Genomic DNA, 14,843 nt, shown 5'->3' on the forward strand with positions numbered 1-14,843 from the left:
GGGGGAGTCAGTGGTGGGTTTTTTACTCCAAAAGCGTCCGTGAGTATCCTCTCCACCTACAGCTGCGTCAGCAAGTCTCTGGCTTGGTCACGAGGAATCATTCAAGAGGGCTAGGCTCAATGCCTCTGTGTTGGCAGGGAATACTGCAACCCCAATTTTAAACTGTTTTTTGCCTCTCAGCCCTCTTCCTCTCTCCTCGCCTTCTGCTGCAACAGACAACCCAAAGAACAAGAAGGGAGGATAGATGGAGAAATCAGGAAGAAGTAGGCTTGTCTGCTTCCAGTCCCAGATTTTGGCAGCACTCTTTTAAAGCCCTAACTGTCACAGCAAGGCGGGATGGAACTGAAAGGGGTTCTCTACCACACAATGAGGTCTCGTGACAAATTTGCATAGCACTGCCAAAGAAGTGAGTAGGAGGGAGAGGCCCCCATTCAAGGATCTTATCAAGTAAGTAAAGGCTAGAAACTGAGTGCTCCCTAATTCTCTCTGTTCAGCTTTATAACTATGTAAAAGGACACTTACACAATAAATGTCCCTCCTCTTCAGGACACTTCAAACCACCCTTCCCCCACACAGCTGCCACTATCATACATATTTTAAAGGTTCCATCTGGGTGCATCAACTACCTGACTCCCTTGCAGCCAACAGAAAGACACAGCCTACTCAAATATGCCTGGTTGTCGCTGCTTTAGGAAGCTGAAAAAAGAATTTCAATCTATGATCACAGCGGCGAGACTTTTACATGCACAAAGATTTTTTTTTTGGGGGGGGGAAATCATCATTACCTACCATGGAAGAATGGTTGCAAAAATTATTGGATTTAGCCAAGATAACAGAGTTGAAGTGTTTAATTAGAGAAAAATCATTGTTGATATTTACTAAAGACTGGAAGCCCCTTATGGACTTTTTGTGTGAAAAAGAAAATGAACTTGTGATATCTGGGTTTGAGGATTGGAGAAAACATTGGTTTATAGAAAGTGGAATAGTTGGAATGTTTTGAACAATTTATATATATAGAAGAAGAATTGGAAGTTCTTTTTTTCTTTTCCCTTCCTCCACCTTCCTCTCTCTCTTTTCCATTTTTTGGTTAAGGTTTTTATTTAGATTAATCTTTTATCCTTGGAATTATAAAAAGATACTGGGTATTTGATATTTTGTATACCTTTTTTAAGGCTTTAATATAATCTATTAGGGAAAAAGAAGAAGATGAAAAGAAAGTACTGTATTCTATTTTCACACTATTCTATTTTCTGCAAGCCAGGATATGGTAACAACCAAGACTGCAGCTACATTTTAAGCAGTAAATAAACAAACAGAATGTTTGTTATCTGCAACCCTAAGAGAAAAGTATTATTTTAACTAACAACAAGAGCTTTCAGAAATTTCTTTCGTAAGATGAGGGGGAACTTGTCTAAAGAAGATCATGAATAGGATTGTCATGAAAATGGGTTAGCCTGCCAATACTATAATCCATAGAGTGGTTATAATAGTAATGTTTGGTTGAATATTTGACCAAATGAACAATTTCACTAATATAATAGTGATAGAAAGTGTTCGTTAACATGAAAATCATGAAAGTGGAGTATTTTCTATAATTAAATCCCATGTTCTTTAAGTCAGATAGGCTTTCTCTACCAAACAACAATTTGCCAATGAAGCTAGAAGTATGATCTCAAAGCTGAAGTTAATTGTCAGTGTTGGGTAATCTGACACCTTTCATCTGAAAAAGAGCCATCCCATCCCTAAACACCATTTCTCCATAGGAAATGAAGCAGCACTGCTTCCCACTGCTGATGAGAGGCATTATGTTCTGGATGACATCACTCTCCAGTCTTATCTCAGATACATTTGCATGCCAAGCAACCAGACCATCTCACATACCACGGAAAGGGACAAAGACTGCTATGCTTAACAGGCCTGTAGGCAACAGGGCAGGAATAAATATAAGCATACAGAGGTGAGCTACCACTAGACAGATACTGTCTAGACAGTATATAGTGAGTAACAACGCAGGACTCCGGGAAACAAAGATACAGCCTTCCATATTCTGAGCGAAAGTTATTGTACAGGATTTTTAAATTTTACATTCTGTTGTTAACACCAGCATCCTACAGCACTTGGAATATTAAGACACGCTGTGATAGCGCAGCAACTCAGCCAATGATTATGGGAGTACCAAACTAGATACTCTGTGTCTTGCTTCAGTGCAAAGGTAAACGATCAATAAGTTGTCTGGAAACAAAAGTACTACATTATATACACCCCGTAAAAAATCCTTCAATCTAAAAACGTTCATTGAGAACTCTTGAACAAAATTCTGCATTCTGGTGATATGTTTAAAACTGAGACTAGGAAAACTCAGAGAAAGCCAATTTCCAGACACTTCAACAGCAGCATATTTTCAAGCAGCATCTGGGCGGTCTAATTCATTTTAGGAAGCAGATACCACTTGCAATTTGATGGAAATAATGCTGAGGAACAAAGTGTTTCCAGGTTTGCTCAAGTCATGCAGACACACAGTATGCCCCTGCCACGCTGGACGAGGCAATTGGCCAAAACCAACCAACTCCTTTTCAAAGACAATTTCCAGAAGAGTTGTTAAAATTAGTAAATCCCTTTTGCAGATGAAATCAAAATACCATGGTCAATTTTTTTTAAACTGTGCTGCTGTTGATGGAAGTATGAAGCCAAATAATGTAGGACTGGTTTTTGATGAGCAATGCAAACCCGATGTGTGAGAAGAGTTTAGAATCAAAATAGGTGTTGTTCAGATCTACAGTTTTCTAAAACCAAGGGACCTGAACTGTTCCCTGGATTCATGCTGCGAAAAAGCACAGGAATGGAGTCTCAGCAAGCAGGCTTGGGCACAACTGATATACTTGCACAGAAGCTTGTTTCCTCCCAGTGTGTGGAAAGTGTCACAAGGCACTTTAGCAACCCTGGTAGTAGTTAGGAAGGAGGGTTTGTGAGTCCTTTTGCATTGCATCCTGTAGGCCTCTGAGATCCGACAGAAACAATCCAAGCCTGAATTAGTGTAAATGTACAGCAGATTTGCCAGTTATAACAGCTTTACTCTTTAGGTTTCGTTGTTTTAGCCAATGATGTTTCATCAACTTTGCAACCTTCCTGGGATGCAGGATGTGGGAAAGGTGGGAGAGAAGTTTAATAATTAAATGAGATAACGGGAGGATTAGTCTGCGATGAAAGGAGAAAGTGTGTGGCTAAATAGGGCACAGTTCCAATCTGATTAGTTGTAGCACTATTGGTCATAGTTTGTGCCATTAATGCTAATTAATTGATCTTGCTGAGAATCTATTATTTTACCTTAAAGAAAAAATTAGTAGACATGCAACCAGACAGAAAAAGCCATGGGCTTGCACAAACAATTATAAACACCACGAGAGAAGTGTTCCCAGCTACACTACTCATTGCCCCTGGAAGTCTTATAGGAAGCTGCTGCAAGAGAGGGACTGTGAGCGGCGTCATAGGAGGGTTATTTCTAAGATGAAGGTGAAGCTCCCTTGTTATTTTTGCTATTGGATGCTGCATGTTGTTTAAGTGTAATCTTGTAATATTTATAGTATTGGAATGTGTTTTTAAATAAGTTATTGTATTTGCTATTGTTTTGCTATGTTATGCAATTGCTATTGTTATTGTTAAGTTGTGGGTGAACATATCAGACGACACAGCGATTCTTCAAACAGCTCTTGTTTATTCACAGGCCAGGACAGAACTGAACTGAAGGGTTCAGTCGGCCTGCTTATATAGAGCTCCAGTACAACGTTACTGTAACAACTTTCTAAAACTATCCAATCACTGAACGTCACTTTCTATCCCTTATTTGCATAACTATCTACAGTATCCCCCTGCTGGCCCAGGGTGAGAACTTCAGGACATAACAGTTATTATTTTGCTATGTAATCAAATTGTTGCTTTGTTATTGACTTTCTATGTTACTATGAATTTTTTTGTACTGCTGCATTCCTCTTTCTTTGTAGTTAGTCGCTTTGAGCATAGTTCTTTTGTGAAAAAGAGGCATACAACTAACAGAATACCTGAATAACAGAAAAAGGTTGTCAATGCACTTCAGTAGTATCAGTCAAAGCACAGTAAAGACAAAGCAAGTAAGTACTTTTGACTAAATATAGTTATTTTTCACATTTCCCCCCAAACCCAGACACATTTTATCATGTGTTTTTCTCAATAGGAAACTAAGTTCAGATACAAACAACTGACATGAAGGGTATGTAACATTACCACAATTACAACGTTTCTCAAAAGTCTAATGCTGAGAGAGATTACTGCCCCATGACAGCCTGCAAGTTAGCCTTTATTTTAAATGACATGCTCCTCACAAATTGCCAGTAGCCTTCAAATGTATCAAGAACCTAAATTCTGCCTGTGTGGTGCCAAAGACTGAGGTTGTGTACTGTGGTGCCAAAGACTGAAGTTGTGTCCAAAATAAATAATAAATATTCTTCAACGTTATACTCCAACGTTATACTCTTGCGAAGTGGTACTAATAGGATGGAAAACATTTGTTTCTTAAATAGAATTGCCATCTGGCTATCACTAAGTATTGTTTTAAAAAACACCCAAACTGTTTTATGCCTAGTAGTCAGGAATTCAAAACACAGTCAAGCAAACTAGAATACTTTCCAAACTAGTTAGGTTCATTTTGGTTCCCAATTCTTTTTTTCTAATATAGCTTCTATGACTTTAAAGGCTGCATGTCTAGCAAAAATTCAAAAATTTAAGTAGCAGTAAATAGGAATGGCTGAAAAGGCTTCGTTTGCTCAATATCCATGCTTTTTAGCACTCTTCTCTTTCAAAGGGGGCCTATATACAATCAATATGCCTTGCCCCACCCATCACAGGATTCAAATAATCTACTGCAGAGAAAATGAGCCCGTAAAGATTGCTATTGCACCCCCCACCCACACATACATACATCTGCTCCCAATGTGTAATAGCTTTGCATTACCAGTTTGCAGGATGCTATTAATGACCAACTTACCCCTGGGTAAGAAAGCTCTCAGGATAGATTAATCATTAATACGAGTTCTACGATCACTTCCTTTCTAGAAAGCTAGTAGAGGAAACTCCAGTTATCTTCACCTAGCTTCAGTGCACGTAAGCCTACTTTTGAGTGGAATGTGAGCTGTGCATCACTGTACAAAAGCAAAAGTATATATACCGGTAGTTAGAAAAAAGTAATGCAATTCTGACAGACATAACTACTCCCAATACTGTTGTTTTTGTTCATATGAATGCAGCCTAAGAAATAAAGCACTTTCTGTGATGCCATGAAGATAAATGGAATGTGACAAAATGCAACAGTGCTAGCCTTGAAAACTGTGAAAACTACAGTGGTGCCCCGCAAGACGAATGCCTCGCAAGACGAAAAACTCGCTAGACGAAAGGGTTTTTCGGTTTTGCGTTGCTTCGCTAGACAAATTTCCCTATGGGCTTGCTTCGCAAGACGAAAACGTCTTGCGCTTTTTTTAAAAACCGCTTGAAGAGGCTCAGTTGCGACGGACCGTGCTTCGCAAGATGAAAAACATCGCAAGACGAAAAGACTCGCGGAACGAATTATTTTTGTCTTGCGAGGCACCACTGTAATGCAGTTTCAATCAGTTAATTTGGCAACTTTTTACATATAATATGGTGGGAGAAACTTCTATAAATATGTCCTTATTTTAAACAGCCCCATCAGTGTTGCAAAAATAACACTGCACATTTTAGTGAAAAAAGTGGCTGTCAACTGCAGTAATTCCCCCCGCCATCATGTAACTTGACATACTTTAATACTTGGGAAAATAGTAAAATAAACAAACTAAGAAAAGGTAGACAATCCATCAATAAGAAAATCTTAAGGTCTGATTAAATTCAAGCAAACAATGGAAATATGCCTTATAATAAAGAGGCCTTATAATTTCATTGTCAATGAATAGAAGCTAACATAGGGAAATAGTAATTAAACCAATCATGTCCAATAAAAAAGACAAAAAATTGGCTATGTATAAAAGGAAAAAACACAGTGCAAATATTCATCAGCAGCATCAACTCAAATCATGAAGAATTGACAGAATTCACAATTCAGTTTTAAAAAGATTAATTGTTCAATTGACATGATACAAAAGAGTACAGCAGTACTCAGTCATACAATAATCACTTTCTACCTTTAAAGCAATCAAAGTTATTAGTGCTGTATCAGATTAACTTTGAAGTTGAGATGAATCCTTCAGAGAATGGAAAGACTGAAATATTTTGGTGGGCCATGGTAAAAAAAGATACAGAAATCATGAGGGGAAAATCTAATTTCTTCAGATTTGTTCCTTCCAATTAAGTAGGCCTTAAAATAGGAGGTTGGTACCATCTTGAAGGATTGGACAAGCTACTTTTTTATAGCCTATGGTTGTAGTAAAAATTATTGGTCATGATGGCTGTCGATAATCAGTAGCTTTCACTGAAATAACATCTTGTGTAAAAAAAAATTGTCAAAAGTATGTAATAATCAAATGGGAGTAAAGAATACCACAAACCTTTTCATTGAAAGCTACTCATTACCATTTTGCACCTCTAAAGCAATTTCCCCCACTCTACACCAAATTTCAATACAGTATGGGTCTTTGGGTAAAAGATGTGTAACCTATAGCCCCAAACTGGACAGTACATATTTTGGGCTTTTTAAAAACCCACAAAATTAAAGGTGGGATTTTGTTATGAAAGTTACTCATTACCAATGGCCAACATGGGTGATAATTTTACTAGGGCCATAGGATGATGATGACTAATATATCCACAGCCTGTTATCTGCATGCATTTCATATGATGTCAGAGATGCACATGTATTACAGTATGTTAGAGTGACAAATTGTACAAAACATGCTGAAGCCATCTCCTGAACTCCCTTTCTTCATATTTGATGTCGCAGTACAAAATGGTAAAGGTCCCTCTTGATGCTACTGACTTTGCTGTCATGTCACAAGGTGCTAGACAGCCTGCAACCAGGCACACTGTAGCATCACTGGGCAGTGGCGTAGCGTGGGTTATCAGCACCCGGGGCAAGGCAAGTAATTTGCGCCCCCTAACCCGTGGATTTCAGCGCTCAAGTGCGAGCGTGCCCCCCCAGATGTTGCGCCCGGCCCCCCTGCACCCCTCACACTACGCCACTGGGGCTGGGGGCGAGCGAAGGAGCCAAGGACCCCCCCAAAAGCTCAGCAGGAATTTATTAAATTTATTATTTGCGGAGCCCCCGCGGGCCGAGGCAGCCGAAGCCCCCTCCCCTCTCCTCCTCCCGGCCGGGTCCGGGGGCTTCCAGCCATGCTCCGTCCTCGCCCCCCCCCCCCCGCGCGGCTGAGACTTGCGCTGAGAGCCGGAGCCAGCGGCGCCCCCTTCTGCCGGGAGACCCCCTCGGAGGGTCTGGGGGAGGGCAGGGCGCGGCGAGGCCCCTCGGAGCTCTCCTCCCTCCCAGTCGGCAGAAGCAGCCGCCGCCTGTGGCTGGGCCGAGGGGATGGCGTCGGCGGCGGGGTGCAGAGGCTGCCCGTGCCCGGCCAGGCATCGGTGGTGGCGGCGGTGCTGCTGCAGCGGCTGCTCCTCCTGCGAGCAGTGAGTGGAGCGCAGCCGTCGCAGCGGCGACGGGGGGCGCGCGCGCTAGGGCGCAAGGCTGGCGGTGGTGGCGGGGAGCCCGGCGGAGGAACTTGTCGCTTCCCTCTGGACTCGCGCCTCCCCCAGATGTTGCGCCCTGTGCGGCCGGCACTCCTGGCACCCCCCACGCTACGCCACTGTCACTGGGTAACCTAAGAATTTAAACTCTGTGGTCCATGAGTAACTTATAAACACCATTAAGTATTGTGTAGGCAAAACAGATTATCTGGGAGAAGGGCTGTGCCTAAGGTATGCAAAAGGTGCAAGGTTCAATCCTGGGCCACTTTAGGTGGAGCTAGAAAGGGCTCCAGCCTGAAAACCTAGAACGCCGCTGCCAGTCAGTATCAACAACAGAACTGAGCTAGGTGGACCACTGCAACTTGCTTTCGCACAGGCGGAGTGTGGAATTTCTGGGCCTTTCACTAACAGCAGACAAAATGGCACTTGCTGCTACTGTATGTGATGGCGATGGCATATGTGGTAATATTGGGAAGAAGCAGTTACAATTGTGTTTAGTGTAGGGGTGGCGAACAAATGTCTTGTTCTAGTGCACGGATGGGGGACTCTGGCCCTCCAGATGCTCTCTATGATCCAGCAACTCCCATCATCTCCAACTGCCAACCATGCTAGGCTGAGGGTTGTAGCCCAAGGACACATGGAGGTTCCCAAGCCTTCTCATAGTGCATGATCTTCACCTTTGAGACCCAGGAACCACTGTTATCACAAACACACATTTGGGGGCCCCTTTTTAATTTTATACCCTGCACCGTGGAAGTGCTCTTGCTGAGACCCACCTTGGATCAGGCCGTGACCCACCAGTTGAAGACCATTGTCCTAGTTCGTACATGAAGAGTGTGGCCATTTTGAAAGAAATATGTGATGAACCATTCTCCCCTGATTATTTTTTTGGGGGGAAGGGGAATAAATCCTTTAATGGGTAGCATGCTGGTGCTTTATACCGTTATGACCTGCCACTATAACTGCAATATCCTCCATTGATGCAATTGATCCTTTTTCCCGGAAGTGGGAGCTGTCTTGGGAAGCATGTCTTGGATCAATGTTGACCAAGACATGAAGGAGAATCTCCCTCCTTTTTTGGCGATCTGTTCCGTTTGCGGGGATTAGTGAACTGACAACAGAAGACAAAAGATTAAAAAAAGGAGGTGGGGGGGGACACCCCTTCTTTCTCGCCGCTTGGATGAGTGAAGCTTCCCTCCCGGGCTCCTCCGCTTCCCCGGCTCCGTTCGGCAACCCCGGGAACCGAAGGGGCATTCGCCCCGCCCCAGTCGAGGTCTCCTCTCAGGGAGGAAGCCAAAGGGAGCGCGAGGCACTCGAGGAGCCCAGCGGGGCTTCTCCTCCCCGCGCGGACCTCGCCCCCTTCGTCGCTCGGCGGCGGCGGAGGAGGAGCGCGCCCGGCCGCCCTTCCCAGGTGCGCCCGCCCGCGCAGGGGAAGGCGGTGCGGGCGGGCGACTTACCAAATTAATGAACGTCAGGAATTTCCAGCTGCCTCCGTAGGTCTGGTGCGCGGGCATGTCGATGGCCTTGTAGTTGCACAGGATGGAGAAGTAGGAGAGGAGGATGGCGCCGCGCAGCACCTGGCACGGCACGAGCGCCATGTTGCCGCGGCCCCCCGCCCCTTTCTTGCACAAGCGAGGCCGGAGCTCCCGAGTGAACCCGCCCGGCGGAGAGAGAGAGAGAGAGAGCAAAGAGGCAAACGGAGACGCGCTCGGGGAGCGGGGATCCTTCGGGTGGGCGGCGCGCGCGCCAAAGCAGGAGGCAGGAGGAGCGCGCGCCGCCGGCCCAGCTAGCCACTTCCCATAGAAAGAAAGGGAGAACCCGAGAGGCTCAGAGGAGGGCTCAGGTTCCGCGATGGGGCAACGTAGAAGCGAAATCCACAGGCCGCGCGAATAGAACTCTATGCATTTTGTTTTGTTCTTTGAAAAACCGTCTTCGCACAAGTGCATGAGGGTTTTTTCTACCTGCTTTTTACTTGCGGGGGGGGGGAGTTTGAGGGGGACATTGGTGCTTGTTCGACCTTTCCTGCAACCTGAAGGGGCTTCCCTGTTGAGGTTTTCGGCTCTGCCTCAGTCCCAAAGCCAGCTTTCAGATATGAGCGGTGGTCTGTATGGCCAGGCTAAGCTCCTGCCTCCCTTGCAGTATATACATTTCCCACACTTGCGAGGTCATGTGAAAATTAAACACAAACACACACGTCTTGCGCACGAAATAATAAGTGCGTGATAAAAAGTGTGAGCTCTCGTCCTTGCTTTTCCGTCTTAAGTGTTTTTCCGCTAAAATCCTACGTTCCTCCATAGTGTTCCGATTGATAGCTTTCGCTTCCTCTCGTGAGAGGGGGGGGGGGACAGCATCCAAAGGAACCAGGAAGCTTCGTCTCCAGGCCGTTGGCTTGTCACTCTACATTTTTCCTTGTTCTGTAACCAAGAGAGCACTATTCCATTGGTTTCCAACCAGGACTTCCGGGTTCTTTTTCAAGCCTGCAGTGCTGCTAGACGTGGGAGGCAATGTTAGATGTGCGGTGGTTTGACAACCCTCATGTCTTACCGACCCCCGCCCCAATCTAGATTTTCTTGTGGCAAATAAAATGCCAGTATTTTGAGATTTTTTAAAAAAATGCCCTGCAAATGCTTTCTGGGTAAGAAAAAAACCAAACAATAAAATACACTCATTTTTTATTTTCCTTCCCTGCAAATTAGCAACTTCAAGAGGGTTTGCTTGTTCTGGCCCTTTTGAAATCCAGTCATGAGTGGTGTTTGTGGTTTGAACATGAAATTTAACATTTTATATTGAATATGCACACAAAGTTTCATTTCCATCTCTCTCTTCAAAGAAGATATTGCATCATGTTGTGTTTAATAATATTTCCTGGCATCATTGAAGATGAGGTTGATGCTGGGTAGATGCTACAATAGAAAATGTCCATGTTTAAAGGGGAATATCATACTCTGCTGAATTTTGCATTTCACTTCCTTTGGAAAATGGATATCGAGCTGCTATATGAACTTGAAAGGTAGAGTTGTGTAACAAGTCAGTGTTCACTGGAATTAATTATGTTATAAACCAACCAAATAGAAAGATATACTTGGTTGTACTTCATTAAAGATAGGGAGCTACATATGATCACTACATGCCTACATTTGGCAGAGGAAGCTAATTGCTCTACATTGAAAGAGCTAATGACATGGTAGTGAGCAAGTCAAGTATGTATACAATACAAGCTCTCTAAAATGCCGTTTTTAAGGATCTTTTAAGTATATCAAAATACAAAAATTCCTACTGAAAATGTTTAGTATCACAAATGAGCTTGCTTTAGAATACTCAGCTTCTCCTGACTTCAAAGGCTCTTGACGCTTGGAAGGAAATAGAGACCAGGCCTGCTGTTTCGCAAGGTGGAGTGAGACTAGAAAGGGCCGGCATTCCATCTTGTCGCCAAATGCAAGACTGTCCCAGAAGGAACCTCCTCTAGTAGCTAACTGGGTAAGGGCGGACCTTCCATCCAAAGGAGACTTCACACTACAATCTTCCATATATAAATCTCACCTTTCTTTATAAAATCTGGTATTGCACATAATTCTCACATTTGTCAGCAATAAGTTGATGACATTCAACTCATTTACATCTGGAGGTGAGGCAGGGGAAGTGCTGGACTAGTGCCTTGCCTCGATAATGGACTGGATGAGAGCCAACAAACCAAAACTCAATCCAGATAAGACTGAGGCACTCTTAGTGGATTGTCCTCTAGACCGGATGGCTGAGAGGTTGCCTTCTCTTGATGGGGTTACACTTCCTGTGAAGGAGTGGGCACATAGTTGGGGTACTTCTGGATCCTTTGCTGTCATGTGAGGCTCAGTGGTGCAGCGTGCCTTCCATCAGCTTCAGCTGGTGGCCCAGCTGCACCTTTATCTAGACAGGGATAGCCTAACTACTGTTGTCTATGCTCTGGTAACCTCGAGGTTAGATTACTGCAATGCATTATACATAGGGCTGCCTCCAAAGATGGTTCAGAAACTTCAGCTAGTGCAGAATTCAACAGCCAGGTTGCTCACTGGGGCAAGGCGGTTTGAGCATATTACACTGATCCTGGTATAACTGCACTGGCTACCAATTAGTTTCTTGGCCCAATTCAAAGTGTTGGTTTTGACCTATGAAGCCTTAAACTGCTCAGGACTGCAATATCTCAAGGACTGCTTCTCTCCATATGAACCTACCTGGACCTTGAGATGATCTTCTGAGGCCTTTATTTGTGTGCCTCCTCCATGAGAGGTCTGGAGGGTGGCAACACAAGAACGGGCCTTTTCTGCTGTGGCTCCTCATTTGTGGAATGCGCTCCCCAGGGAGGTTCAGCTTTCATTATACAACTACAGGTGCCAGGCAAAAACATTCCTCTTTAACCAGGCCTTTGGCTGACTGATATACTATGCCCTTTTAAAATGTGTTGGTGGGGCGGGATTATTGAGTTGTTCTTGTTTTTGTTCTTAATTAACTATTTTGTATTTTTACATTGCGATTTTATCTTGTGATCCTGAGACCTGTGGATATAAAGTGGTATACAAATTTAATAAATAAAAACAATAACATATTCTAACGGATTATGACCCCAGTACATGTTTGGATTAATTTATTTTTCTTTTGAGCTATTCACTCAGCTGGCAAAGCGTCATATCTACAAAGCAGTAGAGAATCATTAGGTTTGGGGGTTTGTTTAAAGGTTAATTGAGGCTGTGGTGCTTGTTTTAATTTAATTTTAATCATGATATTTGGTGAACATAAATTCTGTCTTCAAACTAAATTAATGTTGAAAGCATTTTTGCTGTATATTAGCAATCGCTGTTTAATACCTTACACAATACACTTCCTTTTGAAAATGAAAATATAGATTGCATGTGTTACAGTGTTTTTATGACCTCCAGTATATGTTTTCAGACAGCATTGCATCAGATTTTGTGGAGTAATGTAGGACTGTTAAAAATTGTTTTTAGACAGATCAGGTGACAATACTGCATCCAACTAAGTGTGGGATCAAATTACAAAAAGTCAACATAGCCATATCCTGTTGGCTCATTTAAAACAGGTGTCTACAAATAGTCTGTGAGTCAGATGGTCTCTTGCTTAGTAAAAGCCTAGAGTCCAAGGGAAAGTGCAAGTAAATAGCTTTTACAAATCTGTAATCTAATTGTGCAGGATGCTAGTTCCATGGTCTGATAGGGTATTAACCATCTGCTAAAAATATAAACTTTCTATAAAAGGGTTTATGAGTTCACTTCAATATTTTGAACTAAAATAGTGTTCCAGCTGTGCTGCAGTAAAGTGGTTTCAAAACTTGTAAAATATTGTATATGTATTAAATGCATTATAATTATTTTCGCTTGGAATCCACTTGAAAAGGAAGGAGGAACATAGGTGTCAAAAGGTCGAGGAGACAGACATGTTTAGAGGCATGAAAGCAGTGTGACAGACAAGGCATAGTTACTCTAATAATAATAATAATAATAAATTTTATTATTACTACACTCTAGTGTAAACCCTCATTTATTTTGTTCTACTATGAACTCTGTTAAAGCAGGTTGTGCAGATTTTAAAGCACGATGAAACACTGCAAAATCTGTTTATCTGAGATGTCTGCAACATGAATATATACACCATAATCTACAAAGCCTCTTGAATTACCTAGGCATGGATCTGCCAATTTGGGTTTCATTCAGGTTTTCATCTTCCCTGTCTTAAATTATTCTGGTCTTCACATTTCTTCAGCAGTTTACTTTTTTATATCCTAATTAAAATTCACCAAAGTTTTCACATCACAAAATTTGGAGAATTTCAAATTTCAAAGGGTAGCTATGTTTTGATTTGATTATTGTTTTGGAAAGTGCATGCTGTGTAGGCTCCCATTAAAATCTGAGCCAAATTTCTCCCCATCCCTTCAACTTTCTGGAATAATGATTATTTATGTCCAGATAGATAACGGTTAGAAAAGGAAATTCAAGCAGGACTCCTTTCTTGTGCTTACATTTTCTAAAATCCTCAAATCTGCAATCCTATGCACACTTATCTGGGAGTGAGTCCTATTTACCTCAGTGGGGGTAACTTTCATGTAAGCGCACACAAACTCGGACTACAAAATAAAATATGCTAGCAGGAAGTTTTACTGTGTTTTTATTAATGCATATTTATGATTGTTGTTAATGATAGTTTATATTATGTTTATATAGAGAATCTCAATAAGTTATTTAGCAGTGGGAGGTCTTCTATATAAGTCTTAAAGGCATTAGAATCCTGTTTCTTTAATGGTTGCCATAAAGTTGCGTGACCCATATTTCAGCCTCACTCTTGACTCTTCACAGAATGTTGATGACAACCTATCATCTGTTCATAGAATGTGTGAACTGCCAAGCGTGAGAATTAATCTTTAGGGACTATATATTAAGTGCTGCTTTAGAAGAAAATCCTGACATTCTGAGTCATCTAAGACCTTTGGGCGAACTATTGTTTAAGCAAGACTCGGCCCTTTCTGTGTTAGGATGACTAATGTCTGGTGACGAGAAATGTGGGACTTGGAGGTAAAGTGTGGGAAGAGTGCTGGGAGGAAGCTAAATACAGAAGCCCTAACAAGTACTTAGAAAAAGGAAGAAGCTGTGAATAGTAATTAAGGAACATAATGAATTTCACAATGCAGTTACAGGCTGTTGATCACTGACCACTAGGGCTGCTTTGAGAACAATGAGATAATATGAAAGCATCAAGACCCCGTCAAGATTGTGGACAGCTGTACAAAAGTCTAGGCCTGGAGGGTGTGTAGAAACTGGTACCAAAAGGTTATGGAGGCCAGAGCTTGTGCTCCCAATTCCTTTAAGAAATACTTGTGCTACTTCCATAACCAGGCAGAGTGGGTTTGTTGTTGTTGTTGTTTAGTCGTGTCTGACTCTTCATGACCCCATGGACCAGAGCACGCCAGGCACTCCTGTCTTCCACTGCCTCCCGCAGTTTGGTCAAACTCATGCTGGTAGCTTCGAGAACACTATCCAACCATCTCAACCTCTGTCGTCCCCTTCTCCTTGTGCCCTCCATCTTTCCCAACATCAGGGTCTTTTCCAGGGAGTCTTCTCATGAGGTGGCCAAAGTATTTGAGTCTCAGCTTCGGGATCTGTCCTTCCAGTGAGCACTCAGGGCTGATTTCC

The 14,843-nt window shown here is 42.7% G+C and overlaps 1 protein-coding gene across 1 annotated transcript in view; it reads right to left on the minus strand.

The window, feature by feature from the left end:
• Positions 1 to 9,421, minus strand: part of AIG1 (androgen induced 1) — a 72,611-nt gene extending 63,190 nt beyond the window's left edge. Inside the window, exon 1 of the mRNA XM_082215998.1 lies at positions 9,126 to 9,421. Within this exon, the coding sequence (XP_082072124.1) occupies positions 9,126 to 9,266 (141 nt within the window). The 5' untranslated portion in view covers positions 9,267 to 9,421. The remainder of the gene's footprint in view (positions 1 to 9,125) is intronic.
• Positions 9,422 to 14,843: the final 5,422 nt, after the last annotated feature.

This window comes from Podarcis vaucheri (genome assembly GCF_965113315.1).
Source record: "Podarcis vaucheri genome assembly, chromosome: 3".
NCBI lineage: Eukaryota > Metazoa > Chordata > Lepidosauria > Squamata > Lacertidae > Podarcis > Podarcis vaucheri.